Below are 12,190 nucleotides of genomic sequence, written 5' to 3' on the forward strand. Positions count from 1 at the left end.
CATGTAGGTAACAGTCCTAGTTTCTCAGTACTGCTGTAAGATGTAGCGCCACGGCTCGTCTCTGTCCTGACTTCAAGGGCTACTTGGTCTCTTAAGCCTTGCTTACACACTTGGAACAGTGCTCTTCTTCCACTTAGAGGTAACACATTGCCTGGGAGGGAGGGGCTGGGCAACTTGAGGCTCCTCTGTGCTGTGCTTCTCAGCCTCCAGAAGGCGTGGAGGAAGTGTTCCAAAGCTTCCTGGCTCTCCCTTTTATGGGAAGAGAGGGAGGCATCCATAAAGAAGAATTAGTGCATGAACTCTGCTGTGTCTCTTACCGCTTAGAATCAGTCTTCAGCTCCTGTGACACTTTGAGTAAATGGGGCAGATGCAGCCTAAAATAAACATGCAAGTGTGATAACTTGAAAAAAAAAAAAACACTTTCTGTTAACACTGAAGTTCAGTAATGTGCATTTGAAGCTCAGTTACAGTGAACTTAGCCATTTTCTATTTCATGTATCTAACACAGAGTCATGTTTACCTTCAGAGTTCTCAGATTGAGAACCCACGTTATAAATTGCACCTCTTAGAGCGAGGTTTGAGTTTTGACTTTATGGGATCAAATCAGCTTCATCTGGATATTGCCATGGTCCTTATAAGTGGTTTACAGGAAGGCTGTGGGATTGTTGCCATACCTTTACAGTTTACTTGCTGAACTGGGAAGTGTCACGTACTAGTTATTGCTGTCTGCCTTATATCAGCTAGCATAAAGCATGAGGTATGAGAGAAACAGCAGGTGATATCTGTGGATACTCGCCTTGCAGTTGTTGGATGCAAGAAGGTTTGTTGCTTTAATTGCACCAAGCAAAATTTAATTGAAGTGCTACCTGTTCATGTTTCCCTTAGAGGGACCTGTGTCCTATAGGCCCCCTTCAGACACAAGGCGTTCTTCTTTCTAAGAACAATTTAGCCACCTACCTGTTTGATCTGAAGCAATGAAATGGAAGAAGTCCGCAGCTGTATTACTTTGTAGCAGTGCATTGTTACTGCTCAGCTCATTCAGGCATGTCTCTCTTTCCATCAAGAAAACTCGGATTGTGTCTGAAGTGCCTCTGCTTGAGGAATTGCACAACTGTGTGTTATGTTTTGCTCCTTGGATTTTATGGCAGTCTTAGGATATTCCTCCTGCGATAAAAGATAACTCCTAACAAATACTTGCATATTTAGATTAATTATTATTCATTAAATGCTAGAACTGTAGTATGTGAAATAATAATGGATTATGGGCGTGCAACTGGTTCATTTCCTAGTAATGATGCAGGGGATTTACCACAAACCATTAAACCCGGTAATTAGGAAGCTATGATAGTGTGCTAATTAATGCCTCCTAAACTGGATGGATAACATAAGATGGCCATTGTAATCCACTGCTGGAGCATGGGATGTTGGAAGTGTCTCTTAAAGAGTGTCTCGTTCAAAGAGAAAAGAATGGAGCTGCCAGCAAAGTTCATAGAATCAAGGAATGGCTTGGGTTAAAAAGGACCACAGCGGTCATCTAGTTTCAACCCCCCTGATATGTGCAGGGCTGCCAACCACCAGACCAGGCTCCTGGTGTAGCTCATAGGATTGAGTTGTGTTGCAGCTGTTGCTTGTGCTGCTGTGAAGGGAGGCACAGGAAAAATGTAGGCTCTTTCCTTGATATTAACTTTCAGAAGAAGTGGCAAGGATTCCTGGTCAAACTGCAGGCTTCTGAGATGATGGATATATCATAGACTACTGATCAGAGTCAGTAAAGCTGTTATAAGGTAAGGCCATGCTTCTCTCTTGTTAGTGGCTTGAGTAAGTTGAGTCTGGAGAAGTCTGTATCCCAAATACAAATTCCTGGTTTAATTCTCAAAAGGAATTGATGGATGCCATCCTGAAAGGCTCATAAGCTAGGCTTACTTGGAGTGATGCTGGTTGTTTATTCACATGGGGATTTCTTAATGTTCCTGTGTGGATAAATAAATGTTCTGAGTAACATTTTGTTGTGTTTTGTGCTGGAACTTTTTCTTAATTGCTTACAGTTACATTGAATAGGGAAAAAAAAAGAGAGAGAAGCAAGAAGGGAGCATATAAACAGGAGTGAGAACAGCTGTTTGTGAGGGTGGATAGTGATAGCATGAAGGGGAATGGTTTTAAACTGAGACAGGGGAGGCTTGTGGCACACTGGAACAGGTTGCACAGGGAGGCTGTGGATGCCCCATCCCTGCAGGTATTCAAGGCCAGGCTGGATGTGGCTCTGGGCAGCCTGGTCTGGTGGTTGGTGACCTTGCACATAGCAGGGGGTTGAAACTAGGTGATCATTATGGTCCTTTTCAAGCCAGGTCATTCTATGGTTTAAGGTGAGTTCATTTGTACTAAGCTATTCAAGGCAGAAATAAGAAGGCCTGCAGGAGTACTTCAGGATTCTGGGTTCAATTGTCTCACAGTGGAGAAAACTGATTGTGTAAATTAATGTATGACACTAGGAAACCATGATGTAGTGTAGGCATGTTATCGTCTGCGAGCTGGATTACCCTGAAGAGCTGAGATCTGTAGGGATCTGAGGGGGTTCTGTTAAGACCAGTTTCCTTGTGCAGCAGTTGAAAGCCAGCAAATCCTAGGAGCTGCTGTGGCACTGCTCAAGTCCTTGTTTCCATTGCAGTGCATGACAAGGTGCAACACCTGCTGGTCACACATGGGTTCATGAGGTGTTAAGTCTTGTACATTCGTGTGTGAAGATCTACCCTTTGGCTCAGAGAATGGGTAAGCCACAAGTAAGTGGAATGTTCTGGAGGGGTGTACCACTTGTATCTTGTCTCCTGTGATGTGGGTCAGGTGGGCCTGGTTGCTCTGGCCCCTTATCCATTATGGTTTGTGTATGATTCACAGTGAAGTCGTTGAGATGAGGTTAGGGTTTTAGGCTTGTACCACTAATTGCCTTAAGCTTGTTTTAGGATTTCTAATTAAAAACATAACATAAAGCCTGAATGTTTTATTTTTTCCTTACTGCTGCTGATGTTGGTGGTTTCATTTGCTTAACTACTCATGGATGTGGTCCCACAGGCTCATGCAGCACCTGCTCAGCCTTGAGTTCTTGCTAGTCATGCTGCAGTTCTGTCCCAGAAGTGGCAGATTGCATTTTGTGGAGGATCAGAGAGAGCAGATTAAAGACTATTATAAAATGTGTGACAGGGCAATGACCTGTTTAATTTCTAGTCTGCTATTGCGGCTTGTTTTGTGGAGGCATACCCGTGCTCATAAAACGTAGAGCGGCTCTAACAACCCAACTGAGCAGCTGTAGCTCCACACAGCAGTTGTAAGAGCTTTCTACCAGATGTTCTCCTGTTTCTGCTCCTTTGTTTGAAGAGAGAGAGATCCCAACAACTCAAGCTGTGTAGAGTATTGGTGTATTGCACTGAGTGTGACTTCATTATAAGTTAAGACAACTTTATTTAAGTAGTGTCATGCTTAAAAGGGAGTGGTTTATAGGGCTGTTGAAAGATGGTTCTTACAGAGTACTGAAACATGGTTCTCTTACTACTTATGTTCTTTCTGATAGTAAATGCAGTATCAACTTTGTTCTGCCAACAGCATAGAATACAACCAATAATGATCACTATGGTTATTGTACAGGAGAAGACATGATGTTTAACAGCAACTTCAAGTGGGGGAAAAAAGGTGGTTAAATGGGGAAAAAATACTGTTGTTTATGGAGAATCATGATAGTGAAAGCTTAAAATATAACAGTGACATTAGTTCCTCGGTGACCAAATATTTCCACTCTGTCTGATGCTGGCCACTTGTTCTATTGCACACTGCCATCTGTGGCCTGACTCAGCTTCTGTGTTGTCAAGCCTACAGCTGTGGGCAGGAATGAACTAGTGTGGCCTGTCCAAGCTAAGGCAAGGAGGGCTGGGGGTAGGTTATCTTCATCTTCCTTTCAGTTCCTGAGTTAAACTGCTTTTACGTGCAGAAAGCAGAAGTGGTCCTGTGTGCTCCAGAGGAGGGCCATGAAGATGATGAGAGGGCTGCAGCACCTCCCCTATGAGGACAGGCTGAGGGAGCTGGGGCTCTAGCCTGGAGAAGGCTCCAAGGAGACCTTATAGCAGTCTGGAAGAGTACTGATGTCCTTGTAATGACTGTGCTTGGTTCTGGTCAAAAATGCCTGTTAACAGTGAACAGCCACTAAATACTTGTCAGCTCCCAGGAAAAGATGCTGCTCAAAATCTTTATTGCTGAATAATTACCATTGGTCTTAACCACCACTGTGGCTTGGACATGTTTCCAGCATTACTTTGAGCATTTTTTCCATAAGCTTTGATACATGACATCTTCACCTCGATATTGTCAAGAAACAGCAGAATCAAGTTTTGAATTGCGGGGTTGTTATTAAATAAAATGTCAAATGCTCACCGTGAGCCCGGTCAGCGTGTTTCATTTGGATTGAACTACTTGTAACTAAGGATCTTGTTGCTGTTCTTAAAACTGCTGTTTGGTTTGATGTGGCAGCTGTTGCTTGAATGGAATATTCTGGTTTATTTGGCCTTCACTTGAAAATGGTTTATAGAGTAATGTCGTATCACTTTAGTATGTTCGTGGGCCCTTGGGACAGAGAGTAAGGAAAGGAATGGGTTATGGCAACTGCATCTTCTTGCTTAGACAGTTCTCAGAAGTGCTAATGCCTGAGGAACAGAATAAGGTGTTCTTCAGCTGTAAGATTGCTGAGCTGTGCTGAGCTTCATCTTCAGTATGTTCAAAATGTAGCTGTTCCATCAATACAAGACTAGAAGTGCTTGTGGGGGGGGGGGGGAGAGGAAGTAGTGTGTTATATGTGTATATGGGTAATACATGAAGTTGCTGCTTTACAAGTAGCCTTAGTGAGTTGTTCAGATCCGTGATTCTGTTAATAATGAGCAATATATGGGATTTTGGCTGTTGATGGAGTGGGAAGGTTTTGTCTTTAAAAAAAGATGCTATAATACAATAATTAAAACAGAATTTATAAATGTTAATGCCTTGAGTCAAAGAAGCAAAGCGATGTAATACGGTATTAATCTCTTGCCCTACATTGTTGTATCCTTGTTAATAGCTTTCTCTCATCTTTAAATGTCCAGTTATTTCCTGGGTGCTGTGCGATTCAGCCTCAAGGTAGTGGCACTTGGTATTTAGCTGGAAGCGCACAGTGCTGTCTGGTCTGGCTGCATAGCAAATTCTGCAAGTGGGTTATATCTGAGTTAGTGCTGACGAAGGAATTAAACCAGAATGAGAGAGTTGGCAGAGGAGGTAACATCCTTGAAGGAGCATCTGGTAGCAGAAGTTCTGGATAACATTTTGGCCTTGCCAGAATCTCCCTTTGAGGTTTCCAGGCGTGTAAATATTTGTGATTTGGCTTTAGTTATTAACAGGAAATCACTGCCATGAACAGGTGATGGAAGCCTCACATTAAGCACAGCACATCAGGCTGGTGAGCTTTCAATATATCAAAAGACTTAAGCTAATGGGAGGCATCCTAATGAACATGCTTCAGCTATATTTGCCCTGGGAAGTACAGGACTTGAACGTGGAGACATCAGGTTTCTCATCTATGAAATTCCCATCTGTAGTAGGAAATGAGATAAGACTGGAGTTTGATGCCATCTGATACTGTGTCCTGTAAACAAGTTCCAGGTGGAGCATGGTGTGCTCATTCACAGCTCTCAGAAGTGGAAGTCTAAAAGCAGTTCATTCACAAAGGTTGGATACTTTAAAGCCTCAGGCTTGTCAATGTAACTAAATCTGCAGGGCTTTTGGTATATCTGTATGTGTTGAAAAGCTTTAAGTAACTTGGATTGCTGAATAAGGTCTTTTTTTCCTCTTATATTTTACATATGTGTTTGTAAATAAGTTATATTTATCTGGGGGTTGTTGGCAATGAGTGTTGCAGTTGACACACTAGAAGGGAAGTACACCACCCAGAGGGACCTAGACAGGCTTGTAATATGGGCATGCAATAATCTAGTGAGGTTTGACAAACCCAAGTACAAAGTGTTGCACCTGAGTCGAAGCAATCCCAGATAAATGTGCAGACTGGGAGGAGAACTTGAAAGCAACCCTGTGTAGAAGGATTTGGGAGTTCTCATGGATGAAAGGCTGGACATGAGCCAGCAGTGTGTGCTTGCAACCTGGAAGTTCAACTGTATTCTGGGCTGGATCAAAAGAGGAGCCAGCAGGGAGAGGGAGGGGATTGTCCCCCTCTACACTGCCCTCATGAGACTTTATCTGGAGTATTGTGCCCCCAGCATGGGAGGGATGGGGGTGTTGTTGGAGTGGGTCGAGAGGAGGGCCCACTCCAACACGATGATCCAACTGCTGAAGCACCTCAAACTTACTCTCTATGAAGAAAGTCTGAGGTGGTTGATCTTGTTTAGCTTGATGAAGAGAAGGCTCAAGTGATACCTCAGTGTGACCTTCCAGTACTGGAAGGAAGCTTACAAACAGGAGAGGGCTGACTTTTTACAGGGTCCCATAGTGACGGGGCAGGAGGTAATGACTTTGAACTATAAGCAGGCCGATTTATTTTAGATGTTAAGAAAAAAATCGTGGTGGTGACATTGACTAGAGAGGTTGTGGACACCCCATCCTTGGGGCCAATCAAGGCCAGGTTGAATGGGGCCCAGAGCAGCCCTGCCCATGGCAGGGGGTTCAAACTGGGTGATCTCTGAGGTCTTTTCCAACCTAATCTTTTCTATGATTCTATAAGCCTAACATCTGGGAATGATGAGCTTATGCTTCCCTACTGGGGGAAAGCATTAACTTCTATCCATCCTTTGGAAAACGTGATCTTGTCTGTCTTCCAGAACTGTGTGATTTGGCTCTGATTATCTGGCTTCAGTTCTTGTTCTATGCCTGAGCTCTGTAGGAGGGGGGGGGGGGGGGGAAATAATGCAAACATCAGAACGAGGATAATAGATATTTATTTCAAGAAGTTAATCTGTTTTAAAGGCACCCTTGGCTCAAATAGCTCCTGTTTAGTATTTAAGCGTTACTGTATATTTGACATTTTATTTAATGTTGTAAGAGTTGTTGTGGTATCGTGGATGAATGTTCAGTGTTCTGCTCTGTTTCTAGGAATAGCCGAATAAATGTATAAAGCATATTTAAAGTGTTGCTGTTATTTTCTTATGAGTCTTTAAAAATGACACTAAGCATTTTATGTTGAGAAAGAAGAAGGGGAAAAAAAAGAAGTCCCATGAGGGGATTTCAAAGTTTGCTGCAGGCTGGGTTATTTCAAATAACGATCTGGAAACTGGTTTTTAGCTTAAAAGATCTCAGAGTGTTTTTTGCTGTTGTTTAAATGCTAATTGCTTATAATAATTGTATAATCATTAACCTCTGATGGGAACTCTGTGGCCATCCTGCTAGAAGTCAGCCAGGCAGAAGAAGCTGATTGAATGCCAAGTGAGCCCACCCTTGCAATTTAGGTGGCCTCCGAAGGTTTCTGCCTATCAAAGTTATTCTAGTTTCCACTTAACTGTGGTCAACTACAGTGTCTTGAATTTCAGACAGCTAAGCCTAAAAGCTGATTGCAGTGAAGCCCCTTCCCACAGACTGGGGGAGGACTTGTGTTTAGTGTCTCAGCTCATAACCCAAAGTGAGCTTAGGCATCGTTCTTCATTGCTTGTATAAGTACCCTGAGAAGCAGTATGGTGGATTGTGACACCAAGGGAGTTACTGCACATTGCATTTACTTTACATAGATTTTGCCCCCCTTTTTGTGCTGGAAGGCTGATGAAATGGGAGGGGTCTCTTACAGACAGTTAAAGATCTGAAGTATGTAACTGATATTACATAACTTCTCCTTGGAACAGCTGTCTAAATTGGAGCAGGACAATAGACCTTATTAACAGAATGGTGCCAAGTTGAGCCTGTTAGGTTTTTTCTTCCAACTTAAGAAATCATGGATATAACTTAGCTGACCTTAATTCACTTTCATGCTTACTGATATAAGCATGCCTTTATCCAGCTTACGCAGCGATCAGCTATAGTGATCTAAATGACTAAAATCTCATTGACTCATTATTGTGAGGCAGCGTCCTTGCAAAGAAGAAGAGGGACTGAAGTTGTATATTTTTTCCCATTCCCGCATTGGAGCAGCATTATTTGTCAGTTTAGGTAATTGTAGGTTACAAAGTACCCTACAAAAAATTAAAGTAGCCTTTAGTTGTGTTATTCCAACTAATGGTTACATTTTTAATCCCTAGGTAAGTTCTCTTTATGCCCCTCTTTAGGGGTGACAGCGGGTCTGTTCCGCTGCATGGTTTTCTCTCTTCTTCCCCAAAGTCTACATCAGTGACAACCAAGGGTTTCTGTCTGAGATCTCACTCAGAGAGATTGCTAAGCTGGGGAAATAAAATGTTGAAAGGAGTGTTTGGATTCTTTGCCTGTGACTCTTCTCAGAAGTTCTGTGCAGTCAAGATCTGGAACTTGGCTCTCCATTTTAAGAATTTCTTCATCAAAGTGCAAGCACTCCTCTTTGCCTTTCCTGGTTCTGTCGAAAAGGAATAGCTAACTGGGTACCAGCAGTTCAGTTTCAGTGGAGACCATGAGGCAGAGCATTGGCTGCATGTAAATGAAGGCAGATATTGTTCTGAATCCTGGAAAAAGAACGTAGTGTGTTGTGGATAGTCATATTCAAGTAGAACTTGTTTGTGACCTCATTACCTCACTGAACTTACTACTGCATTTGTAGTAGTACGTTAAGATACTATTTAAATGCCCTTCAGTGTGTAATTTACCTCTTTATTTTTTTCCTTCCAGAAATGCTACGAACAAAAGCAGTACAAAAATGGACTCAAGTTCTGCAAGATGATCCTTTCTAACCCCAAATTTGCTGAACATGGAGGTAACTGGTTTTTGTTTTTCTTTTCTTGTCCCGACTTGTAGTCATTCTATTCTGTGCTGTTGAGACGGAATTCAGCCTGTCACTGAATTTGATTCCGTTGTTGCAACTGAACAATATTCTTGCTTTTTTTCAGCTGTAGCACATTCACACCAAATTTCCACACTAGCTTATAGTCAGCAACATTCAGTGGCGTGAGGATCAAGTGGTTCAGTAGAAACACACTTGAGTGAAGCTTCCTCTTAATTTGCCTTTCTAGATTTTCAGATTAGAATATGAATATGTTCTGTTGGGGTTTTTTTCTTACATCTCTATTTAATTGCAAGATCTGCCTTTTGAACATTACACAAAATTGTTTTGCCAAGGAGTTAAATCTTACTTTTTTTTGTCGACTGGATATTTGGCATTTTTTTGTACTGCAGATCAAATTGCTACTTCAGACGAACAGACTTAAGTGCTTGATGCTAAGACTTGGTCTTAAGACTGGCCTGTTCTGATAAATACTGCAGGAAACAGGACAGGAAAACGCTGGTTCTATTTACATCTCTCAGAACTTAATCCTCAGTAAGATACTTGAGTCCTGTTGCATTGCAGGATTTCTGTTGCATGGCTCAAGGAATACTTTTGATATAGGGATTTTTTTGTCTGTCTGCTGTTGGAGCAACATAACGTAGTGTGCATGTACTGAGTCATAATTATTTTGCTATTTGACCTCATCAAATCTTGGCAAAACGTTTGACTAATCATTCTTTTGTCTGTGCCTGGTGTTTCTTGGTTATCCTTTATTACTTTCCTGGAGATAAAAGAACAGGTTTTTAGTTGCCTCAAAATTGTGGAGTGGCCTCTCTGCCTCTGAGACCTAATCACTTGTCTCTGCTAGCACTTGTGTTTTTATAACCTCTCAGTACGTGTTTCTGTATCATTTCTGCTCTTGCTGTCTTAAACTTTTTCAGAACAGCCAGCTGCCTTGGCAGTCTGTGTACTGCATGGGCTCTGAGCCATGAGTGGCTTTGGAGCTTGGGAGCAAAGCCTGAAATGAACAGCTGAAGCAGAACTAAGCCAGTGAAATGATCTGATAGGAAGCTGCACTGTTGTCACACTTAGCATCGGAGATGAGGGATTATAAAATATTGAGTGACGTGACAAACATATGCATTGCTGTGGCTGGACAGGTATCTCCCTGGTGTGGGCAGGTAGCAGTAGCTTCTCCTCGTGAGACCCCACCTGTAGTACTGTGTCCAGTTTTGGAGCCCTACTGTTGGAGCAGGTGCAGAGGAGGGCCACGGAGACACTGGAACAGGTTGCCCAATCCTCATTCCTCAAATCCTGTGGATGCCCCCTCCCTGGAAGCATTCAAGGCCCAGCTGGATGGGGCTTTGAGCAACCTGATAAAGAGGGAGGTATCCCTGCCTATAGCAGGGGGTTGGAACTGTGTGATCTTAAAGGTCCCTTCCAACCCAAACCATTCTGTGATTCACACGATGGAGATGTGCTTTTTCAGCCTTCCTTATATTACTGAACAGTATCATTCTGTCTTTCAGTGATTAAAGTATGGGTATAGGGCATTAAAAAAGAAAGTTCACCTTGAATAATTATTCGCTTTTTTCCTCTAAAAGTACACCTAGAGACAGGTCTACCAATTAAGTTAAAGTGAGTGTTACAGCTGGCGTTGATCACGAGCCCTTTCCTTTAATACAGTTTGTAGTTTGAAGGAATATGGAATACTTGTTTGAAAATGAGACTAACAGTCTTCTGGCAGCGGGCAAAAATAAGTAGTCTATTATTTAGTAGAGAAGATGATTAAAAAAAGCCACCCACGAATCTACAACAGCTTTCTGGCACAGCACATGCTTACATGCAGCTTGTTGTTCAGTGCTACTTGATGGGTGGAGGAAGAAGAGTGATAGTCATATCAGTGTATTTGAAATCTTTTGCTTCTCAGAGTACTGACTAAAACCCTCCTCTGAGAGACTTGTATCCCCCAAGTGCTGTAGCAGGAAATATGGGTCTCTTGACTAATGATTTTGAAGCAATCTGAAGTAAATAGACTGTGACAAAGATTTTTGTTTCTTACAGTGTGACACAACTTAAATAATTTGATGTTCTGCCTTCGTGGAACCTTTATATATAATGAAATGCACTTTTAAACTGCTTCAGCTACTTGTTACCTCTCTTAGTTAAATGGTTCTTTTGTTAATAAAGTTTGTGTTGTCTGTGTTAGTCACATCTGTATGATACTCTGCAAAGGACTTTAAGCTCAGCTTCAAGAAAGGAAATGCCTCTCTATAACAGTCTTCAGCTGTGCTAGGCAGCTATCCTGATCTAAATTTATCATTTAATGGAGAACTTAACTGTGTAGCAACTTCAAAGGATATCTGCATTGTGAAACTGGCATATGGGAAATCAAGAGCATAAGTATATGATATTTCTTACAGAGACGCTGGCTATGAAAGGATTGACTTTGAACTGTTTAGGGAAGAAGGAAGAAGCATATGAATTTGTTCGTAAAGGACTCCGTAATGATGTAAAGAGTCACGTCTGTATCCTTTGTAATACAAAACCTGATCTCTTTTGCTTTCTTCTCGCTTGTGTGTATGATCTCGTTGCTGCATCAGCCTTTACTTTTGAAGTATCTAATGTGGTCTGTATATAAAAGGAAGTTGGAAATGAGGTATGATTATTAATTTGTGATCAAATGCTTCAAATGAGACTTCAGTTTCATTTATACAATCATACAGAATCTTTAAGAGAAATTAAATGCCTTTTATGTTTAAGTTTCTTACACACAGACTGGTGCTTGCTTTCTGCAGAAAATGATGTGTAAAATGCAGCTGGAGTTCATATCTTCCTTAATGAGAGCGTGAGAAATCTTGTCTTAGAAGTACTATGAAAATATCTATTTTTGTTATTTGAAAACCTGAACTTTGAGTATTCATTTAGGTCTACTGGCTTGATGTCTGCCATTCTTGTGTGCCCCTGGTGGCGCAGTGGTATGAGGTGCTGCTTGCAACACCAGAGGCCCGGGGTTTGAATCCCCCCTGTGGCGCAAGTGGTACAAGTGCTGCTCTGCTACACAGAGGGCTCGAATCCCGGGAGTTGGACTCGATGATCTCTAAGGTCCCTTCCAACTCGCACGATACTATGATACTATGATATGATGATGATTCTCTTCTAAGCTTATCTTCCAAAAGTCTGTAATTTTGAGACATGCCAACTAGCCAAGAGCTTTGGGAGTAGCTGTCTTTTGTTTGTCATGCCACAGGCAGGTGGCTACTTCAGATTTGCTGTATACATTTGCATACATATCAA

The 12,190-nt window shown here is 41.9% G+C and overlaps 1 protein-coding gene across 2 annotated transcripts in view; it reads left to right on the forward strand.

Annotated features, from left to right (window-relative positions):
* The window catches only part of NAA16 (N-alpha-acetyltransferase 16, NatA auxiliary subunit), a 54,348-nt gene that overhangs the window by 2,038 nt on the left and 40,120 nt on the right, over positions 1-12,190 (forward strand). For both annotated transcript variants that reach the window (XM_072358123.1, XM_072358115.1), the window contains exons 2-3: positions 8,800-8,884; positions 11,317-11,421. In XM_072358123.1, the coding sequence (XP_072214224.1) occupies positions 8,800-8,884; positions 11,317-11,421 (190 nt within the window). The remainder of the gene's footprint in view (positions 1-8,799; positions 8,885-11,316; positions 11,422-12,190) is intronic.

Source organism: Excalfactoria chinensis, chromosome 1, assembly GCF_039878825.1.
Source record: "Excalfactoria chinensis isolate bCotChi1 chromosome 1, bCotChi1.hap2, whole genome shotgun sequence".
Classification (NCBI taxonomy): domain Eukaryota; kingdom Metazoa; phylum Chordata; class Aves; order Galliformes; family Phasianidae; genus Excalfactoria; species Excalfactoria chinensis.